We start from the raw sequence: 24,008 nt of genomic DNA, 5'->3' as shown, positions 1-24,008 counted from the left end.
TATGAGATCAGAAGTTGGTGCAAGTTTAAGCCCTAGGGTTGTGGTAATTTTTTACAGTAGTAATAGGAAGCTAATAAGCGAACCCTGTGAGTGGGAACTTTCTGTTAAGGGAAGTCTTGACTGTCAGCCTAACTAATGACGTGTGTGAGTAGTAAGTCAACTGATAGGTAAGTTAGCATAACTATTAACATGAACAGTTGTGAGTTACGTTGATATGAATGAGAAAGCAATGGAAACATCTGGAAGCATAATAAAAATCAGTATTTCATAGATCTCATAGAAGTGAAAAATCAAACTCCACATAGAAAAATCATATAAATATTTTCCACTGGAACAGAATTGCTGTAGAAAACTTAAGAGAATGTCAAAAAAATGTTTTCAGTGAGACCTAAGAGTAAAATATGAGCATGATGCCGTGAAGAATAGATAGATCTGAGAACAATAAAGAGTTCTTAGAGGAATCAAGAGTAGTAGTACATCTGTGAGTTTTCAGCCTTCTAGTGTTCATTCATTTACCCTATTTCCAGGAATGGCCACCAATTTAGGCTCTCCGCTCTCAGTCCCAAAGGACTCCAGTGGACACCATTCCCCTTCTCCAATACCAAACAGAACATCAAATAGAATTTCAGTTTTGCAAGAGCCTGTGAGCTTATCTCTGTTCTACCACTTTATATATTTTATTGCTTATATTAATATCTATTTCTCCATATATACCATGAATTCCTGGAAAGCTAGTATAATATCATATTGTTTCTTTCCCTAAAGTGTTGCAGAGGGCTTTAATAGAGATAAATAGATGTGGATTGATTAAATGGATGACTGAAAGAATGAATATGTGACCAAATAAATGATAAAATGTGAAGTGTGAGCAGAGAGATTAAAGGGTCCAGGAAGCTGATATTGCTCAGAAGAAAGATAATCAACGTTCCTAAGTAAAATAAATAAATAAAGGGGGAGGATAGTTTCCACCTTGGAAAACAGTTTAGCAATTTCTGAAAAAGTTAAATATGAATTTACTTTATGATCCAGAAATTCTACTCTAGGTATTAGAAATGAAAACATATGTCCATGCTCAGACTTGTACATAAATGTTCATGGAAGCATTATCCACAATAGCCAAAAAGTGGAAACAAACCAAATGCCCATATACTGGGTTTAATAGTATCCCCTGCACACACCAATTCATGTCTACCTGGCATCTATGAGCATGACCTTATTTGGAGATAGGGTCTTTGCATATGTCATCAAGCTAAAGTGAAATAATACTGGATTAGGAGACCTAAGTCAAATATAACTGGTGTCCTTATAAGAAGAAAGCAATTTGCACTCAGAGACACAGATATAGGAGGGAGAAGGCCATATTGAAGATGGAAGTGGAAATTGGACCAAAGTATCTACAAACCAAGGAATGCCAAGGACTGCCAGCAACCACCAGAAGCTGGAAGAGACGAAGAAGCATCTTCCTCTACAGACTTTAGAGAGCATAACCCTACTAACATCTTGATTTCAGACATCTAACCTCTAGAAATGTGAAAGAATACATTTCTCCTTTTATAACCCACCTAGTTTGTGGTCATTTGTTACAGCAGACCCAGGAAACAAATATAATCTATTAACTGGTGAATGGGTAAACAAAATGTGATAAATCCATATAATGTAATTATTCAGAAATAAAAGGGAATGAAGTACTGATACTTGCTATGGAATGGAAGAACCTCAAAAATATTTTTCCCAGTGAAAAAACCCAATCATATAATATATGATCCCACTTATTGAAATGTCTGGCAAAGGCAAATCCATAAATATTGAAAGTGATTACCTACAACTGGAGTAAAATCAAATAGTCATTGTAAATGGGCATGAGGTTTCTTTTCAGGGTGATAGAAATATTCCAAAATTGTGGTAATGGTTGCACAATTCTGTAAGCATACTAAAATTCATCAAGTTATACACTTAAAATGGGTGAATGTTGTGGCATATAAGCTATATCTCATGAAACTTTTTAAAAATAAGAGATGCTTCCCTGGTGGCTCATTGGTAAAGAATCTGCCTGCCAGTGCAGGAGACACAGGTCCAGGAAGAAATGGGTTTGATCCCTGGTCCGGGAAGATCCCACGTGCCGCAGACCAACTGAGCCTGTGTGCCTCAACTGTTGAGCCTATGCTCTAGAGCCTGGGAGCTGCAACTACTGAGCCTACGTGCTACCACTACTGAAACCTGTGTGCCCTGGAGCCCGTGCTCCACAACAAGAGAAGCCACTGCAATGAGAAGCCAGCACACTGCAACGAAGGGTAGCCCCTGGCCTTTGCAACTAGAGAAAAGCCCTCACAGCAATGAAGACCTAGCACAGCCAAAAAATAAATGCAGAAATAAAAAATAGGAGTTCCCACCCTCCTACACGATTGATGAGAATGTAAATTGGTGCAGCCACTATGGAAAACAGTATAGAGGTTCTCAGTGTATGGCAAAACCAATACCAGATTGTAAAATTTAAAAAATAATAATAAATTTAAAAAAAAACTAAAAACAGAGCTACTTTATGATCCAGCAATCTCACTCCTGGGCATATATCTGAAAAGATGAAAGCTCTAATTTGAAAAGGTACATACACCCCAGTTTTCATAGCAGCAGTGTTTACAATAGCTAAGACATAGAAACAGCCAAAGTGCCTGTCTACAGATGATTAGTTTAAGAAGATGTGGTATAAATATCCAATGGGATACTACTCAGCCATAAAAAGAATGAAGTACTGTCATTTGTAACAACATGGATTGGCCTAGAAATTACCATATTAAGTGAAGTAAGTTCAGTTCAGTTCAGTCACTCAGTAGTGTCCGACTCTTTGCAACCCCATGAATCGCAGCACTCCAGGTCTCCCTGTCCATCACCAACACCCAGAGTTCACTCAGACTCACGTCCATCAAGTCAGTGATGCCATCCAGCCATCTCATCCTCTGTCGTTCCCTTCTCCTCCTGCCCCCAATCCCTCCCAGCATCAGAGTCTTTTCCAATGAGTCAACACTTCGCATGAAATGGCCAAAGTACTGGAGTTTCAGCTTTAGCATCATTCCTTCCAAAGAAATCCCAGGGTTGATCTCCTTTAGAATGGACTGGTTGGATCTCCTTGCAGTCCAAGGGACTCTCAAGAGTCTTCTCCAACACCACAGTTCAAAAGCATCAATTCTTCGGCGCTCAGCTTTCTTCACAGTCCAACTCTCACATCCATACATGACCACAAGAAAAACCATAGCCTTGACTAGATGGACCTTAGTCGGCAAAGTAATGTCTCTGCTTTTGAATATGCTATCTAGGTTGGTCATAACTTTTCTTCCAAGAAGCAAGGGTCTTTTAATTTCATGGCTGCAGTCACTATCTGAAGTAAGTTCAGTTCAGTTCAGTTCAGTCGCTCAGTCGTGTCTGACTCTTTGCGACCCCATGAATTGCAGCACGCCAGGCCTCCCTGTCCATCACCAACTCCTGGAGTTCACTCAGATTCACATCCATCGAGTCAGTGATGCCATCCAGCCATCTCATCCTCTGTCGTCCCCTTCTCCTCCTGCCCCCAATCCCTCCCAGCATCAAAGTCTTTTCCAATGAGTCAACTCTTCGCATGAGGTGGCCAGAGAAAGGCAAATATTACACATATAATATAACAATAATCACAATACAATCACTTATTATATTGTTATATATGTGGCCAGAGAAAGGCAAATATTACACATATAATATAACAATAATCACAATACAATCACTTATTATATTGTTATATATGTGGAATCTGAAAAATAATACAAGTGAATCTGTATACAAAATAGAAACAGACTCAGAGAAAACAAACTTATAGTTACCAAAGGGGAAAGGGAGGGTGGAGGGATAAATTAAGAGCATGGGATTAACAGATACAAACATAATACATAAAATAGATAAGCAATGAGGATTTACTGAAAAGAACAGGTAGTTATGGTCAATATCTTATAATAAGCTATAAAGGAAAATAATCTGAAAAAATACATATGCAACTGAAGAAAGTATATTTTCTTTTCATATATACCTTTATCATTCTGATTAAATAGACATAAACATTTTTTAAAAAATACGGGTTCCCATTATCCTGAAACACTCTTCTTTTGTTTGAGCTTCTCCTGGGATCTCTACATCCAGCACATGGTCAACAAGGAAACTTGAATCATGCCACTGGGACTCTGGATAAGTTAAAGAGAAAAAGGTTACATTATTTCATAGATTGAACTAATGAGTAAAAAAAAAAAAACCACTATACAGTGTTCTTCCAATAGAGCATTCAGTGTGAAACCTAAACCTTCATCTTTCATTTCTTCCTTTTCCTACTAGGAACAGGACATCTCTGGGTATCTGGTTGGCAGGAACAATGCGAATGGAGTGGACTTGAACCGCAACTTCCCCGATCTCAATACCTACATCTACTACAATGAGAAGAACGGAGGCCCCAACCACCACTTGCCCCTTCCAGACAACTGGAAAAGTCAGGTATGCGATGAAATTTGCATGCAGAAGCAGGTAAATCAGCATCTGGGATTTCTTCTCTCGATCTTCACATCAACTAAACAAACAAGAATAAAGGAACAACCCAATTCTGTGCTAATCTATCCAGAGCAGTGCTGACCATATCGTATGCCTCTTTGTATTTCTTGCCTCCCTGAGCATAGAGCCCTTCACTGAGCACAAGATGTTTGATGTTAGTGGTGCAGAAGGTAAAACTGGTATCATACTGTTGCACAGCACTTTACAATCCTAAAGAACTCTTTCTCAGCTAGCGTATCGTCATAAAACTGGTAAATGCATCAAGCAGTTATCCATCCCCATTTTATAGATATCACTTATAGAAAAAAATAACTTCAACTCACACAGATAGCAACTGATAGATTCAAGACTAAAACCTAGGTCTCCTGACTCCTTATCCAACATTCTTTCTACGGCACTACCCTGTCGACAGAGAACTGTAGGATTCTAGAGAGAAATCTCTCTTGCACGTGATGAACTGTGTGCTTATCAACAATTAGCAATAGAAAGAGGTTCCGAGAGTCTCACCCTTAGAAAAGAAGCTTTTCTTCTTCTTTTTCTGTATGCCATTGACTACTTTACCATACTCTCATTTCCTTTTTTCAACCAAAGATCCCCTTTGATACTCCCAGGTCTCTCACCTCTTCGTATTAGAAATGGTGTCATCCTAATGGTTGGCCTGTTTCTGGGAATGACTGTTGTCATCCTCGGAGTATCATCACCACCTTGTTTCTGATACTGTATGGCTTAGTTCTAAACATTCTCTTTGTGAATATCTGAGCTTAGAGACTGGGGAGAGAAAAATAAAGCAGATATAAGGCTTTATATTGGGAATTGCTAGATGAATATTACCAATTTTTTCCCATTGGAATTGAAGCAAAAGTCATGCTGACATGTTTAGACTTTGGACAGCAGCTATGCTCTCGGCTCAAGTAAATAATAAATCAAAAATAACTTTGTACTTGTCATATTCAGTCAGAAGGATGCTCGGATTTATTAAACTTGTCTATATGAAGTAAGGTAACTGAGCCAGTAATAATTAAACTCCACTGGCTCCTCTGTCTGCAGCTTAGAAGGTAAAAAACAATGAGAAGTCTCTCACTCTTGATGGGACAGCCTAAAGGGCCAGGAACATGAGAGGCTGGCCTCCTTCCGATGGATGGAGGCTCAGGACATGGAGAAAGAACTGCTTTAAAGCACCTGAGCCCTGGTCAGAGTTGGACTAGTTCCTCTGGGATTATATTCACTCTGACTGAGTGGGGCTCAACATTATTCATTTGGTCTCCTTGGGAATAGAAAAGATCAGAACCTTCACAAGAGAGCCTTGATCCAGGAGGAGTCATTAACACCACGTAATTTCTAAGCACATCCATCTGGAGGGGAGGAAAAACTGTGAAGACTTATAAATTATTCACTTACACTACAAGTCCAGTAGATTCAAGGCTTTCTTTAGAATACTGTCACTCACTAGCAATATAATTTGTAGTAGAAAGCATGGACTCTCATTAATTAGATAAGACTAGCCCATATTACAGTATATCTAATTCATGAAATTTGGATATGACCACAATCAGAGAACTATGGTGGACTGGAATGGGTGACTTTAACTCAGATGACCATTATACCTACTACTGTGGGCAGGAATCCCTTAGAAGAAATGGAGTAGCCATCGTAGTCAACAAGAGTCCAAAATGCAGTAATTGGGTGCAATCTCAAAAATGACAGAATGATCTCTGTTCGTTTCCAAGGCAAACCATTCAATATCATGGTAATCCAAGTCTATGCCCCAACCAGTAATGCTGAAGAAGCTGAAGTTGAACAGTTCTATGAAGACCTATAAGACCTTCTAGAACTAACACCCAAAAAAGATGTCCTTTTCATTATAGGGGACTGGAATGCAAACGTGGGAAGTCAAGAAATACCTGGCTGCTGCTACTGCTAAGTCGATTCAGTCATGTCTGACTCTGTGTGACCGCATAGACAGCAGCCCTCCAGGCTCCCCCGTTCCTGGGATTCTCCAGGCAAGAACACTGGAGTGGGTTGCCATTTCCTTCTCCAATGCATGAAAGTGAAAAGTTAAAGTGAAGTCGCTCAGTCGTGTCCGACTCTTAGCGACCCCATGGACTGCAGCCCACCAGGCTCCTCCGTCCATGAGATTTTCCAGGCGAGAGTACTGGAGTGGGGTGCCATTGCCTTCTCCGAAGAAATACCCGGAGTAACAGGCAAATTTGGCCTTGGAGTACAGAATGAAGCAGGGCAAAGGCTATTAGAGTTTTGCCAAGAGAACACACTGATCATAGCAAACACCCTCTTCCAACAACATAAGAGAAGACTCTACACATGGACATCACCAAATGGTCAACACTGAAATCAGATTGATTATATTCTTTGCAGCCAAAGATGGAGACACTCTATACAGTCAGCAATAACAAGACTGGGAGCTGACTGTGGCTCAGATCATGAACTCCATATTGCCAGATTCAGACTTAAACTGAAGAAAGTAGGGAAAACCACTAGATCGTTCAGGTATGACCTAAATGAAATCTCTAGTGATTATACAGTGGAAGTGAGAAATAGATTTAAGGGACTAGATCTGATAGACAGAGTGCCCAATGGCTACAAATGGAAGTTCATGACACTTTACAGGAGAAAGGGATCAAGACCATCCCCAAGAAAAAGAAATGCAAAAAAGCAAAATGGCTGTCTGAGGAGGCCTTAAAAATAGCTGTGAAAAGAAGAGAAGCTAAAGGCAAAAGAGAAAAGGAAAGCTATACCCATTTGAATGCAGAGTTTCAAAGAATAGCAAGGAAAGATAAGAAAGCCTTCCTCAGTGATCAATGCAGAGAAATAGAGGAAAACAATAGAACAGGAAAGACTAGAGATCTCTTCAAGAAAATTAGAGATACCAAGGGAACATTTCATACAAAGATGGGCTCAATAAAGGACAGAAATGGTATGGACCTAACAGAAGCAGAAGATATTAAGAAGAGGTGGCAAGAATACACAGAAGAACTATACAAAAAAGATCGTCATGACCCAGATAATCACGATGGTGTGATCACTCACTTAGAGCCAGACATCCTGGAATGCGAAGTCAAGTGGGCCTTAGGAAGCATCACTACGAACAAAACTAGTGGAGATGATGGAATTCCAGTTGAGCTATTTCAAATCCTAAAAGATAATGCTGTTACAGTGCTGCACTCAATATGCCAGCAAATTTGGAAAACTCAGCATTGGCCACAGGACTGGGAAAGGTCAGTTTTCATTCCAATCCCAAAGAAAGGCAATGCCAGAGAATGCTCAAACTACTGCACAATTGCACTCATCTCACACACTAGTAAAGTAATGCTCAAAATTCTCCAAGCCAGGCTTCAGCAACACATGAACCGTGAACTTTCAGATGTTCCAGCTGGTTTTACAAAAGGCAGAGGAACCAGAGAGCAAATTGCCAACATCTGCTGGATCATCAAGAAAGCAAGAGAGTTCCAGAAAAACATCTATTTCTTCTTTATTGACTGTGCCAAAGACTTTGACTGTGTGGATCACAATAAACTGGAAAATTCTGAAAGAGATGGGGATACCAGACCACCTGACCTGCCTCTTGAGATATCTGTATGCAGGTCAGGAAGCAACAGTTAGAACTGGACTTGGAACAACAGACTGGTTCCAAACAGGAAAAGGAGTACGTCAAGGCTATATATTGTCACCCTGCTTGTTTAACTTATATGCAGAGTACATCATGAGAAACTCTGGGCTGGATGAAGCACAAGCTGGAATCAAGATTGCCAGGAGAAATATCAATAACCTCAGATATGCAGATGACACCACCCTTATGGCAGAAAGTGAAGAACTAAAGACCTCTTGATAAAAGTGAAAGAGGAGAGTGAAAAAGTTGGCTTAAAGCTCAGCATTCAGAAAACAAAGATCATGGTATCCAGTCCCATCACTTCATGGTGAATAGATGGGTAAACAGTGGCAGACTTTATTTTTCAGGGCTCCAAAATCACTGCAAATGGTGATTGCAGCCATGAAATTAAAAGATGCTTACTCCTTGGAAGAAAAGTTATGACCAACCTAGACAGCATGTTAAAAAGCAGAGACATTACTTTGTCAACAAAGGTCCATCTAGTGAAACATATGGTTTTTCCAGTAGTCATGTATGGATGTAAGAGTTGGACTATAAAGAAAGCTGAGCACCAAAGAATTTATACTTTCAAACTGCAGTGCTGGAGAAGACTCTTGAGAGTCCCTTGAACTGCAAGGAGATCCAACCAGTCCATCCTAAAGGAGATCAGTCCTGAGTGTTCATTGGAAGGACTGATGTTGAAGCTGAAACTTCAATACTTTGGCCACCTGATGCGAAGAGCTGACTCATTTGATAAGACCCTGATGCTGGGAAAGATTGAGGGCAGGAGGAGAAGGGGACAACAGAGGATGAGATGGTTAGATGGCATCACTGACTCAATGGGCATGAGTTTGAGTAAACTCTGACAGCTGGCGATGAACAGGGTGGACTGGTATGCTGCAGTCCATGGGATCGCAAAGAGTCAGACATGACTGAGCAACTGAACTGAACTGAGAGGAGAACTTTCTACATGTCAACATTACAGCAGATGTGTTAGGAGTAGGAAGAGATTGAAAGTCATTGTTGTAAACCTATAATTTTCAGATATATTTATTAAACTCCAAATTTCTGCAGCTGCTGAAGCTACTGGAAAAGTGGATAAGTTGAAGAACACTTTCTCTGTTACACAAGAGAGGCCAAACTGGAATTCTGTGCTCAGAAACCCTGTGCTACTCCTCTTCAAATTGCTCTTTTTCTCCCTTTCTCCCCCTTTTTTATTTGAGACTTTATTTTTTTAAGGAATTTTAGGTTCACAGCAAAATTGAATGGAAAATATAGAATGTTACCACATATTCCCTGCTTCCCATTATCAACATCTCCCACCAGAGTGGTACATTTATTGCAATGATGAACCTATATTGACTTGTCATCCTTACCCCAAAATCCATAGTTTCCATTAGGGTTCACTGTTCATGTTGTATATTCTGTGAGTTTTCACAAATGTATCATGACATTTATCTACCATTTTGGATCATGCACAATAGTTTCACTGCCCTACATGACATCTTTTTAGCTATTTTGAATAGTGGGATTTCACATGAGATTTCATTTTGAAAGCATTCCATTCACCTAATTTGTTACACTGTCAAGCAAAAGATCAAAATTTCCCTGTCTGTACTTCTTATATCTGGTAGAACTCTCTTTGCTTTATTCAGCCATGCCATCCTCTCAGGCCACTTCCTGTCAGATATGCCATCCTTTCAGGCCACTTCCTGACAAACTCATGTGAACAACCATCTGGCTTTAGTTGTAGCTTCACCACCAAGCTCTCATCTCTCCTCAGGTGGAACCCGAGACCCAGGCTGTGATACAGTGGATCCGCTCCTTCAACTTTGTCCTTTCAGCCAATCTCCACGGAGGGGCAGTGGTGGCCAATTACCCATATGACAAGTCCCTTGAGCACCGGGTCCGAGGTTTCCGCCGCACTGCCAATACCCCCACGCCTGATGACAAGCTTTTCCAGAAGGTATGCAGAATGGCCATCTGTCCAGGCAGAGGAAAATGGGGTTCAGGAGAGTGACAGAGGTCAAATCAGTTAACACAGGACCCTATTAGGAATGAGTCAACAGAAAATGATTGAAAATACCTCCTGCTCATTAGGAGCTTACAATCTAGTATATTACATTTTGTTTTGAGTGATAAACCATACATTTATGAAAGAGTAAATAAATAGGAAAGCTTTATAGTACAGTTACCACAATACTTGTTAGTGATAAGGAAGAAATATACTGAAAGCCTGATAGTGCTGGTGGTAAGCTAGAGCATTAAATGTGAATTTGGGGGGCTCTAATTTACAGTTTTATAGTAGTATGGCTGTATAAATGTAAAATATACCATGCATAGGAAAAAGGCTTATATAATAGTTCAAAACAGCAATAGAATAAAATTAACAGATTAGCTATTTTATGGTTAATATTCTTAATAATATATAATTAATACAATAATTGGAATGCCCTGGTGGCTCAGATGGTAAAGCATCTGCCTGCAATGCAGGAGACCTGGGTTCAATCCCTGGGTCGGGAAGATCCCCTGGAGAAGGAAATGGTAACCCACTCCAGTACTCATGCCTGGAAAATTCCGTGGGTGGAGAAACCTGGTGGGCTACAGTCCATGCTGTCGCAAAGAGTCTGATTGACTGAGCGACTTCACTTTCACTTTCTTTCAATAAAATAATATTATTTAGTATTTCAGATTTTTTTTTTCTGGCTGAGTCTCATGACTTGTGGGATCTTAGTTCCCTGGCTGAGGATTGAACCTGGGGTTCCCACATTGAAAGCACCAAGTCCTAACCACTGGACTCCAGAGAATTCTCCTATAATATTAATTCAACAGTTAATGAATTACATAGAGAATAACACAAGTTGTTGCTTTGCAAAGCAAATATATTATTGTATTTTCTTCTCTAGTAATCTCATTTTGTCTACTGTTATAAAATAGTAATGAAAGAAAATGATAGAGATTTTGAATATATCCCTGTCCCTTTAACACACATCTCTCACTCCCAATACATAATTCCTTTTGTGATGAAGACCTGTCTTACTTGATTCTTGATTCTCTCTTGCAAAATTCAGGTGGAAACTGAGGTACACTTGGAAAAGTGCTTGTACATGATTGAATGCCACCCCTCATTTTGCACTTGAAGAAATTTAGGCCCAATGTAGTGGGAACAGCAGCAGATAGATCTCCTAACTCTAGTCCATTCCACACACACGCACATACCATCTCTCCATTTCTCCTGCCCTTGGTATTTTCTTTCACAAAAGGAAATAATCAATTGTTTCTACCTAGTGGGGTTCTTGGCCTCACCCTGCTTCTGAGTATGAGCATTGCCATATGAGTTGGGGACACTCAAGGTCATTTCTCACCCACTTTACCTGTAGCTGGCGAAGGTCTACTCCTATGCACATGGATGGATGCACCAAGGTTGGAACTGTGGGGATTATTTCCCAGACGGCATCACCAATGGGGCTTCCTGGTATTCCCTCAGCAAGGGTAAGAAGAATTCTGGGCACAAGAGTGCTGTAAGCTGAAGTACACTGGGACTCATTTCTCCTTTTAAATTGTCAATTGATTTTTGCATCCTGTCAGAGATATGACAGGAATGCTATTTTGCATTCAAGTAGAGATCTGAAAAATGAGAAGCCTTAAGTTGGCATTTAACATCATCTTGTAATTCTTTAAAATGGAGGTTGGAACACTGTGTGGTCCTTTAGAACTGATGGTTCACATAGTGGATTAGATCATAGGAATGTAGTCAAGTGGTTAAGAGTGTGGTCTCTAATGTTATATTGGGTTGAACCCAGCTTGACCATTCACTAGTTATGTGGCTTCAGGCTAATTACCTAACTTCTCTGTGCTTCAGTTTCCTCATTTGTACTTTAAGAATAACACTACTTGCATTAGGATTTTTATGTAAGTATTAAATAAAATAATGCACATAGAGCATTTGGAAACGCCTGCTTTATAAATATGAAGCTTTTTCTTAAGTGGCATGAGGTATGCCTCATATACCAAAGATGAGGAGAGATGTCAGGCTGGACAGACAATTCCTCTGATATGTGCTCCTTGTACCCTGCCTGCCCATCTCCCATCAGCAGGGATTTGCCATGGACACTGGCCACTGATAACATAGCAGACACCTCTAGCAAGAGGCTCTGCTCTCTATTCTTTGGGCTTTTCCCATCACTGAGGGTCAAGATGTAACCTCTGTTTACAAACCTTCAGTAGATAAAGAACCTAAGGATAGGTAAGAGCTGAAGCAGGAAACCAGGTTCTCTCAGGAATGATGTTGCAGCAGCTCTCTTCTCCCATCTTCTCACACCTGACCGGTCAGAGCCCAGGTAGTAGAAACTCGCTGGTGAGGGCTGAGCTGATGGCTTGTCCTATGGGGACTGGGAAGAAGGAAGGTTAGCAAGTCATCATGTACTAGGAAGATGACGGACTTCTTGTGGCCAAAACTCACTTGAACCCAAAGCAAGAAGATTGAACTTTACTTTCTTTGGTTTACATTAGGAAAGCAGTAAGTTGTTGTTCAGTCACTAAGTTATGTCCAACTCTTTGAGACTCCACGAACTGCAGCATGCCAGGCTCCTCTGTTTTCCACCATCTCTTAGAGTTTGCTCAAATTCATGTCCATTGTGTTGGTGATTCTGTTTAACTATTTCATCCCCTTTGCAGCTCCCTTCTCCTTTTGCGTTCAGTCTTAGCAATAAGTGCTTGTGTGCTAAGTCGATTCAGTTGTGGCCGAGTGTGTGCGACCCCATGAGCCGTAGCCCACCAGGCTCCTCTGTCCTTGGGATTCTCCAGGCAAGAATACTGGAATGGGTTGTCATTTCCTTCTCCAGGGGATCTTCCCTACCGAGGGATTAAACCCACGTCTCTTTAGTCTCCTGCATTGGCAGGGTTCTTAACCACTAGTGCCACTGGGAAGCCCCAAAGCAATAAGTACCCCCTCCCAAATGTAAAATATAAAGTATACTTTTTCAAATACTTGTTCTTCCTTTCCCTTCCCATTTTCTGGGATAGCATAACCCATGCCTCCACTAAATCATTAATCATTTAGTCATTACCCCTAATTAAATGGGTTTAATTCCAAGATCATGAAGTTTATATCAAAATGATTGTGAGGTTTCTAGACCAGCATCATCAGCATCACCTGGGAACTTGTTGAAAAAAAAAAGCAAGTACTGGATACATACTGAGTCAGAAACTCTGGGGCTGAGGCCCAGCAATTTGTATTTGGCTGGAAGTCACAGCCTTCTAGGTAATTCTGATTCAGGGAGAGAATCAATGTAACAAGCTAGAGTTGTTCTCCAACTTTCCCCATTCTTTTAATAAAAGCTGTTTGCACTCATCAGCTTAGAGAGCAGGTAAAAAGTTGATTAGATGAAGAATTTTTAATCCCAATAAGTTTGTGAGATAAATACCATTCTAATAATCAGAAATATATTCATTGTGATTGATTCAGTTAAATAATATGCAGGATAGAAACAGGCAAGCATTTGATGAAGAAAAACTATATCTGCCTTCTGCTTTCTCTGGAGTCTATTTTTCTAGGATAACTATTTTCAAGTTGGTGCTGTGTTCTCAGGTAGGAGAAAGGGTGTGAAAGCAAGATAACCATCTCATTTCCAACCTCCCAGATCTGAAGAATATCACGGTCCAAGAGAAGAATCTATCCCCTGAGAGCAGCAATTGTCTGATATGAAGGCATGAGTAATAAGCAAACCTTGGTATGATGAGAGAGACAAGAAGTTAAGTCATGAAATGGAAGAAGTAGGGAATGGAGACCACACAGTGGGCATTTGTGAAGGGAGAAAACTGGAAAGATAGATAGACATGTGAATTTGAGAACTGAGGAAAGGGTTTATGGAGGAGAAGAATATTGGAGATGATGAGGGAGAACAGCAGGTGATGGGGAAGAGAGTGTGGAGAAATTGAGTGTTGAGTGGGGAACTTGATTATACAACTCTGCCCCTGCTCTCTTTCCCCTAGGAATGCAAGACTTTAATTATCTCCATACCAACTGCTTTGAGATCACACTGGAACTTAGTTGTGACAAGTTCCCGCTGCAAGAGGAATTACAACGCGAGTGGCTGGGTAATAGGGAAGCCCTAATCCAATTCTTGGAACAGGTAAATTCCGTATTTTAAGTGTCCTGGTTACAGAAAGGGAAGTGTTTTCTGATGGTAGGCAAGGTATTTTGTATGACTCAGGTCTGACTTTTGCTCTGACTCAATACAATAGATCTCAGCTTTTCTACCAGTGAAATTAATTCATTCCACTTTATTGAGCACAGCTATCTGTCAGAGACCGTACTCTGTGCTGAGGATTAAGAGTAAACAAATATATATGTCTGCATGTATGCAGCTCGTATTCCAGTAAGGAGAGACAGACAGTAAATAAAATAATTTGTAACATGTTAAATGCAAAATGCTATGAAGAAGGCCTTACAGAGAAAGTAACATTTAAACAGACTTACAGGAGGTAAGGGAGTAAATGGTTCAGATATCTAGGGGAAAGGGGGCTCCCTGATGAAGTCATAGTAGCAAATGCAAGGCCAACAGTAAGCAGATGAAAAGATGCTCAGAATCACTGGAGAAATGTAAATCAAAGCCACAATGAAGTACCACCTCACACATTAGGATGGCTGCTATAAAATAGCAAGTGTCGTGAAGAAATTAGAACACTGGTACAGTGTTGGTGGGAATGTAAAATGGTGTAGTCACTAAGAAAAAACAATGTGATGGTTCCTGAAAAAAAAGTAAAAACAGAGTCGCCATATGATCCTGCAAAACCAATCAGGGTATATATCCAGAAGAACTAAAAGCAGGATCTCAAAGAGTTATTTGTACACCTGTATTCAGAGCAGCATTGTTCACAGTAGCCAAAAGGTGAGAGCAACCCAAGTGTCCACTGGTGGATGAAGGGACAAACAAAATGTGGCAGAGACACACAGTGGACGGACAGCTGTAAGAGAAGGAAATTCTGCCATGTGCTACAATGGGGATGAACCTAGAGGACATTATGCTAGGTGAAATAAGCAAGTCACAAAAAAACAGCTATTTTATTTATATGAGGTATGAAGAGTAGTCAAATTCATAGAGATAGAAAGGAGATTAGTGACACGATTTGACTTAGATTTTAACAGGATCACTCTGACTACTGTTTTGAGATTACTGGGGATTGTGGTGAGAACAGAAAGACCAATCAAGAATCTGTTACCATAATCTTTGTGAATATCAAGTGCAGTAGCACATGGGGACGGGCTTTGAGGACTCTCCAACATGGCACAAATGTTTTGTGAACATAACTATACACTATATACTTTCCTACAGGTCCACCAGGGCATCAAGGGAATGGTGAGGGATGAGAATTATAATAATCTTGCAGATGCTGTCATTTCTGTCGGTGGGATTAATCATGATGTCACTTCGGGTAGGTGGCCACTGCTTTTATGAGAAGGGAGCCTTTACTGCTTCACGGTCTTCAGCATAGTCAGGAAGCCAGTTCGTAAGCCAGTGAGACCAGCAGGGACGTCAAGGACACTGGAGGTAGGAGGGATTGGAGGAAGGAAGGATAACAGGATTGAGGACAGGAATTAAGAGACAAGGGCCAGGAAGATGCAAATGTGAACATCTCTCTCAGCATTCAGGAGTCACTGCCTCATACTTTGTTAGGGGTGTTTTCTGGGATTGAGGTTATTAATAGCTCTCATACTGATGTGAAATGGGATAGAAAAGAAAAGGACTGTAAAACTGATGTTTAGTCTTGACCCCAAGCCAGGCATTTCGTTACAGCTCTGTTTAGGAAAAAGTTGGTAAGATGTATCCCATAGTAGGCTCCCTGAGGGCAAGATTGATGGTGGGAGCAGGTCTTCTTGGAGCCAAGTTGAAACCTTCTAGAATGGTACAGACTATCTCACGGCACAATGGTATTGCAAACTGCCCCAGCCCAGTTTGATCAGGCCCAGCTCTTAGGGGTTTGGTGGTGTTTGGTTGGGTTTTCATGTAGAGCAGTAGCTCCCATGACTAGGGGCAGGTGAGATTTGCCTCCTCCAACCTTGACACCAGCATGGCTCAGCCACACTTCACCGTGCTAGCTTTACCAAACAGGCATCTTACAGCTCAATCTGTTTAAACTGCATGAAATCTCAATTTTAACGAGATAACTTACATTCTTTAAGGTGCTCCCGACACCTCTTCCATGAACAGTTCATTCAAGGCAAAGGCAACAACATTCTAAAGGCAGAATTCTGTAGACTCATAGTCAAGCATCAGACACCAGATTCTTCCAGTCCAGTAACTTGGACCCAGGACTGTTTAGGGAGCCACGCTCTGACACCCCTAAGAGCTTCAGAGCTTGTTAGATTCTTATATCCTATTCATGCAACGGTGGGAAATGTCTCATTCTAGTCAATCAACATGTTGAACACCACGAATTACAGCAATAAGAACTCACTTCTAACACGCAGGATACTAAATTGATAAATTACTCTTTTCACTATTGGAAGAGCTCATTGCTAATGTTCATTATGCTACTTAGCAAAGCATCTAGTGTTGCTAAAAGATAAAGATAGCTGAAGCCATTGTAATAGCTGCATCTGGAATTAGGCCTTTCTGGTACAGTGGTAGCTAACCACTCCTAGTTGGAGCCTCTAATTAAAGAAAATGATAGTCCCTAGGGTATAACAAAGTATCCAATGTACGCATTATAACACACTGCTTTTACTAAGGAATTTTAAAGTAAATTACAGACATTATAGGTGGCAGAGACTTCTTCATTATTTATTATCTCTCATTCTTAATTGCATTTATTATGTCAGTTCTTCATTGCTGTTACAATAAAAAGAATTTTAAAGGCACAGTCATAATTTATTCTAAAGAGATATAAAGTCATTAGCAAAAATACTACATCCCTGTCTTGAGAAACAGGCTTTCTTTTCAGTTTTATTTTCCCCTTTTGATGGTGATGGAAGAAATATTAGAAATAAGATTCTCAAAATCAGATATTTAGGTCATTTAGTCCAGCCCTCCCATTTAATACAAAATTACATACAAGAGAGGAAGGCTCAAGTGGGAAGGGATATATATATTATATATATATTTATAATTATTATTGATTCGTGTTGATGTATAGGAGAGACAACCAAAACATTGTAAAGCAATTATTCTCCAATTAAAAAAAAATTTATACTTTTACAACAGCACTGACATCGGGTTGTTTGAATCATGTCCACTGATACAGGCTGTACACTGCACAACTGTGTAGCTTTCCTAGAGCCCCTCACTCCACTCAGTCTCTGCTCACAATTTCAAAAGGCAGTTCATTCCTTTTTTGGTAACTCATATGTTGTTGAATTTTTACTTCTGTCCTCGTTCTTATTTCTTTATGTAGACATCGTTTCTTCACAATAACTTTTCAGACGTTGAAACAAAGATCTCATGTCATCTCTTTACCAGGAAAAACATTCATAAATCTTTCAACCTTTCTCCTAGTGACCCTTCAGTGGACATGAGTTTGTTTTAAAATGCATGCAGGATCTAAAATTAAACATAGTACTCTCAGTGCAGAGCACAGTGAAAATTCTACTTCCAGGAGCTGAGGCCCATGATCTTAAAATGTTATGACAGCCTATGATTGTTTTAGATCTTTACCAGTTTCATCAGGCTGTTTAAAAAAATTAAGCTTGTGGTCAGCTAAACCCCTCAGATTGTTTTTCATATCAAAGCCTCATCTGGGGCAGATTTCTCATCAGCGGACTGAGTTGTATCCTTGTAACTTTTAGGTGCCCATGGCGATTACTTCCGGCTGCTGCTTCCAGGCACCTACACTGTCACTGCCACAGCACCTGGGTTCGACCCAGAGACCGTGAGTGTGACCGTGGGTCCTGCGGAACCCAAGCTGGTAAGTTAGGCTGACCCATACAGAGCACTGTAAAGATCACGTACGCAGAGTTACAAATAATCAATTGTGTAGTTCTAACCTCTGCCGAGCTTCCCTCTTTCACCACCTGAGAAAAACAAAATTATTGCTCCCCTATGCTAATTTTTCTTCTGTCATTCTTGTGTTATATCCTTCCCCATTTCTTTTGGTTTTTCCTTTTCCTTCTCTTTAATGTAGCATTGTGATTAAAACACTGCCAGATTCTAAATCCAGCTCACTTGTCTGCAGACCTTGGACAAATTACCTGATTGCTCTCATCGTCAGTTTCTTCCTCTCTTAACTGGTGATAATAATGCCTCTTTCACAAGAGGTTGAAGTGAGAAGGTGCACATAAAACATTTAGTACAGTGACTTACACGTAGAAAGTGCTCAACAAATCCCAGAGACCTTGTCCAGATACCCAGGCTTACAGTCTTCGCCGTCATCAGTAAGGACCACCACCAGATGGCACTCTGCCCCCTTCTGGTGCCCATGTGCCCAGACAGCGTTGCTTTCCACTCACCTCGGTGCTTTTCAATATTCAACTCTGCAAAAGGCTTTCAGACAGGATGAGAAGTGACAAACTTTTTTGATCTATAGCCTGGGCCTTTTTATCTTTGGTCATTTTGGATTGGGATCTCAGAGCCAAAGAAATTCAAAGATCATGGACACTAATCCTCAGGTTTCTCAAACAAAGCAAAGGTAATGAGGCCGTCCCGGTTAATGAGCATCTGTGGACCTTTCCCTCATGTCAGGTCGTCCCTTGGGCCCCCTCACTCTGTCCTATTCCTTCTCTGTACATCCTGAGAACTTAGCAGACCTTTCTGCCCTTTCCCTGTTAACTCAATGCAGTCAAATATCTTGCCTTTTCAAATAGTTATAGGTACTATTCTTTGAATAGCTACTGTGTGTCAGACGTTACCTGAGAGCTTTCCAGAATCATCTCATTTAACCTTCATAACAACCCTGTATATAAACCCATTTGTGGCTGAGGAAGCTGAAGCTCAAAGAACAGGAGTAACTTGTCCAGTACCCATGGTGAGTAAGTGGGAGCCCGGAGTCCAGCCTCTGCGGGACTTGCAAGACAGCTTTCTCAGCCAGTCTGTTACATGGCCTTGTGCTGAGCTCAGCACCTGTGTTCATAACCTCTTTTTTAACACAGGAGTCAAAGTAAAGAGCTCTTTAAAGACTTTGAAATTCCTTTGAAATTTCTAGACAGCTCCCGCTTTCCCCGGTCCTGGTCCCTCCACTCCCTTCTTCTGCAGGATATAAACAACTTCTACTTGCAGATGCATGAAGCAGAGAGTAGCTCTTCCCTGGCAGCCTGTTAACTTGCTCCCAATTTCCCAGTCGGTGCACCCTCTGCCTTTGTCCTTGTTATCCCCCTGCTCCTCATCTACCCTAAAATCAAATAACTGTTAGGCAGCTGCTCACAGAAGTCTTGCACTATGTGTAAGTTTATTCAATTGCAAATTCAAACAAGGACAAATCCTCTTGAGTAACAAATTAGGCTTGAAAAGATCTTACCTCCTTTCTCATATAACCTTTAAATGAATTGATATAACCCATCATTGCATCACATATAACTAAGAGGGGAAAATTTTTATCTTTTGGATACATTTCTCAGGTGCAGTCACAACTAAGCATCCACTTACTGATCCCAGTTGAGTCTCTTTCCCATTCTAAAGCAGAGACCTACTTGGTTGAAAGAAAAGAAAAAAAGATCATTTACTAGAGGGTTTTTTTGCTACAATTAAAGCTCTTTAAAGTGTCTCCAAGAGTCCAGTGTTTTCCCCGTGGCTTCCCTCACTGCCGTCCAGATGTCCCACGCCTTTCTCTGTCCTTGCCTCATTTTGTTGTCTCTCTCTCTCTCTCCCCCCACTTTCCTTTCCTTGATCCTTATATTGACACTATATATAAGAAATAGTACTGATACAGTACAATTGGCTCTGATTTCTCCGGCTTTGGGAAAACTAGCTGGCTGTGGGTTTTTTCCCAAAGGGGCAAGAAATAACCCCATGAAGAGGTCTGTCTGTCACATGTTTTCCAACTCCCTGCTGGCTTCAGCAGCTCAGTCTGTTCCCAGGGCCTGAGAGCCAAGGATGCCTCCAGGGAGTGTGGTTAGAACACGGCGCCACATCCTCGCCTTTCCCTTCCTGGGCCAGAGCTCTAAGGGCTTCTGCACAGCCCACAGATCCCACACTTGTCAGTCAGAAACATCACCTCTGTGTGCATGGCCAGAAGGAAGGTTTCAGTGTACTGCTGGAAACAGGCATTAGTGCACGAGGACACTGAGAATTTAAGAATCCATACTAACAGTCTGTATCGTCTCTATTTCCAAACAATTAGGTTTGGAAGGTTTAGCTCTGAAGGTCTGAGGCATTCTTTGGCTTGCCTGAGCACAGTACCTGTGAGTCATGTAGTCAGCTTAAAGGTGATGACTGTGGCACCATGAAATCTTAACTCTTGTTTTGAACAGCAGTATTGGCAAAAATCATGCCTTGAGTGTAGAAATTTTTTGCTATTACATATAAAATAAATGTACGTTAAGTTCATCCAGATTTACCCTATGTATTATCAGTTATGATGAGCCATTTTGGGGGAAATATGAGCCAAGCCTGTATGACACCACCCACACTGGGTGGTTGCTGTGATATTCTCCTCAGTTCCTTGTTCTCAGGACCTGGAACCATGGTAAAGCAGGATCCAAACTGGTCTTCCCCCAATTTCAGTTCTAGGAAATGGAAAACTGATTTCTGTGCTCGCCTAGCTTCTTTTTTTTTTTTTTTCCAGGTTAATTTCCAACTCAAGAGAAGCACCTCTCAAGCAGCCCCTAAGAGGAGAATTCCCAACTCAGGGCATAGAGGCAGAGTCTTACCAAAGAAAGTGCAGCCCCGGGCAGCTAGGAAAAAAGAACCGATGATGAAGCAACCCCAGAGAGGCCCTGCCTGAAATCCACAGTGCCCGGGGCAACGCTTTGGAAAGGCTTTGTTCCTGCTCTCCCACCAGAAGACGCATTCTTTCTATTTTATTATCTGAGACATATTTAAATATAAACATATTCAGAACAATTCAGAATGGTTTCCATCTGTTCCAAGGGTAAACCCTCTGATGCACTAATACATACATGCAAATGACGTTCATTAAGATTTTCCATTTCCAGGGATACGGTTTAGGTCCAGAAGGCTCTGTGCCAATGCACGCTGTATCCAGAGACTGGTTTTGGCTGGTTAATCACTCTCCCTCTAGAGTCTAGCACAAAGCCTGCAACACAGTAAGTACCTAATGAAGGTTTCTGGATGAATGGCTGAAAGGATGAGATGATCCATCATTGACGTTTTTCCTATAGCAAGACCAGGTAGCCCATTCTGAAATCCTAGAGGACCGTTTCAACAAGAGCCAATAGTTTCTTTTTTCAAAAAAATAGTACTGCTTTTTAAGCAATAATTTTTATTTATTCATTTTTGGATGCACTGGGTCTTCGTTGCTGTGCGGAGTTTTCTCTGGTCGTGGTGAGCAGGTGTGCAGGCTTCTCACTGCCGTGGCCTCTCTAGTTATGGAGCACAGGCTCTAGGCGCATGGGCGACCCGGTGTCCTCTGTATTTGGCAAGTAGATTCTTATCCACTGGACCATCAGGGAAGCCTGAGCCAATAGTTTCTTATTAACTAAAGAATTTCACATACAAGCACCTAATCCTTCTGCTACCTGTTTTCATACACAAGCATTTTAAACAACATGCATCTTCCAAACATTTTTTGGGTAGTAGAGATGCCCCTGTGGAATGACTGTGTCCTGACCCTGTTTCAGGAATACATAGTACTCTCCACCCTCTGAGTTTCCCAGAATGAACCATTTGTACTAAAAGTGTTATGAAGCAAAATAGACATCACTGAAGGTTTTGAAGGAATATGCAGTCTTTCATCACAAAAGTTCATAACCCCCCACTGGGCATGTTGGGGTTCCTAAATTCCCTGTCCCCAGGCCGTAGAGGGGTACATCATCACTCATTTCAGGGCTCAGCTCAGTGAGACAGGGCAGGCTCCATTTCCCCCCACACTTGCTCCGCCTCTCCCCACCTTGTCATCCTCCACCAATGGTTCCTCAGCCTCTCCCAAGCACAGACCTTTCCCAACATTGAGCAGTTTAGCTGTTCTCAGCAAGTATTCTCACATCCACCAGAAAACAGGAAGTGCTCTCTCTGTGACAATCCACCCTCTGCAGGAGACCATTCAAGATTAGGATGAACACATGATTTTCTTTTGTTACCTGAGCAATCTCTCAATCTGTGGTCAAATGGGAGACAGAAGAAAATGTATCTTTTCCCATTTAAAAAGGAAATTCTCTCCTCAGGTGATATTTTCTTTCTTCCCAATTTTAATCCCATATCCCTTGGTTCCCTTCTTATTGTTATAAAGAGGGAACTACTTGAGAGGGCTCTTTTCAATTCAGTAAGACTGTGCCTGAGGTTGCTATATGCACTTGAGTTTTCCAGACTGTCTGAATATCGCTTACTTTGATTTCAGCTTCCTTTATACATAGTCATTTAGCAAAGCTGATGTTTGCAAAGCACGGTCACAGTGCTTTCCCTGGCTGAACAGTATACTTTTATTTATTCATTCATTCATGCAGGGGCCATTTATTGAGTCCTTGCTCTCAATAAATGCTGAGAATACAAAGAGAAATAAGATAACAGTGCATGATCTCAGGGCTGCCGTGACCTAGTTGGGAAGACAAATAGGTCATTACACTGCCTTGTGATAATTGCTATGATTAAGTGAACTCTGAGGTGAGGGGACAGGGAACCTGTGGGAAGGGCCCCGGCATAATCTTGGGAAGATCAGGAAAGTCATATTGGAATTGGTAAAGTCTAGGGTGAGATGTAACAAAGTCAGATAAAGAGGCATTGATGGGGGCAGGGGGAGGGGTGGCGAAAGATAGGGAACCAGAGTTAGGCTGAGGGGACTGCAAGTACCAAGGTTTGGCGGCATGGGAGAGGGGGCCCTTCAGGGAACTGTGAGAGATTCAGCACTGGGGAGCGAGTGAGGTGCCCAGAAGGTCAGTGGAGTGGGGAGAGACCAGAATGTGCAGGACCTTTGAACCACATTACAGAGTTCAGACTTTATCCTGAGAAGAACAAGCAGCCGCTGAAGGGTTCCACTGAGGGGAGAGGCAGAATCAGATCTAGAGCCATCAGCCTGGCTATAGCCTGACAAGCTGGCTGGAGCAGCGGCAAGGCTGAGTCACTGCAGAGACTGCTGAGAGCCAGGTGAGAAGGTGACCCTGGGGCAGCGGGGGTGGGGACCACCAGGCCACTCGGACTGAGCCAGAGGCTTCCTGTTGGCCCCCACGGCTTCCCTGACCTCTTCAAGACTTGCAGCCTTCTCATTCAGGCCCTCCTGGCCTGCCATCCTGAGGATTTTAAGCACTAAAGGAGATGGCAGGTTTTCAACCAAACCTTAAAGGCTATGCTGAGTAAAATTCACTCAAGCTGGAGGTGATAATACAGACAGAATACTATATGGAAAATACAGGGCCTGGCCATGACTGTATAAAATTTTCTCATATGTGGAAGAAGGATGTGAAATCAGAGCTAATGGGGGAGAGAGGCAGAATTCAGAGGACATGAAGAAACACCCTCCATCTTTGAGTCCAGCGCTTTTCAGGAGCGTATCCTTTCTATTTGATATCTAGGATCTTATTTTAAATCTTCCTCACAAAATGCCAGCCTAGATAGATAATGTTTCTCAAGGAAAGAATACTCTAATTAAGGGCATGGATTTTGGACTCTGACAGACCTGGGTTTAATCCTAGCTCTGCTCCTTATTTGCTGTATGACCTTGAAGAAGTAACTTATCATCTGTGATCATGGTTACTCACCTGGAAGAAAAAAATGGAGATACTATCAACCTCACCTGGAGT

At 41.4% G+C, this 24,008-nt stretch overlaps 1 protein-coding gene across 1 annotated transcript in view; it reads left to right on the top strand.

Moving 5' to 3' along the window:
- The window catches only part of CPN1 (carboxypeptidase N subunit 1), a 28,353-nt gene extending 7,313 nt beyond the window's left edge, over window positions 1-21,040 (top strand). Inside the window, exons 3-9 of the mRNA XM_052661108.1 lie at window positions 4,351-4,506; window positions 9,948-10,130; window positions 11,545-11,656; window positions 14,159-14,298; window positions 15,502-15,601; window positions 17,952-18,070; window positions 20,882-21,040. Coding sequence (XP_052517068.1) covers window positions 4,351-4,506; window positions 9,948-10,130; window positions 11,545-11,656; window positions 14,159-14,298; window positions 15,502-15,601; window positions 17,952-18,070; window positions 20,882-21,040 — 969 coding nt within the window. The remainder of the gene's footprint in view (window positions 1-4,350; window positions 4,507-9,947; window positions 10,131-11,544; window positions 11,657-14,158; window positions 14,299-15,501; window positions 15,602-17,951; window positions 18,071-20,881) is intronic.
- The last annotated feature ends 2,968 nt before the right edge of the window (window positions 21,041-24,008 follow it).

The sequence above is a fragment of the Budorcas taxicolor genome, chromosome 23 (genome assembly GCF_023091745.1).
Source record: "Budorcas taxicolor isolate Tak-1 chromosome 23, Takin1.1, whole genome shotgun sequence".
Lineage (NCBI taxonomy): Eukaryota > Metazoa > Chordata > Mammalia > Artiodactyla > Bovidae > Budorcas > Budorcas taxicolor.
This window is presented reverse-complemented; position numbering and strand designations above follow the sequence as displayed.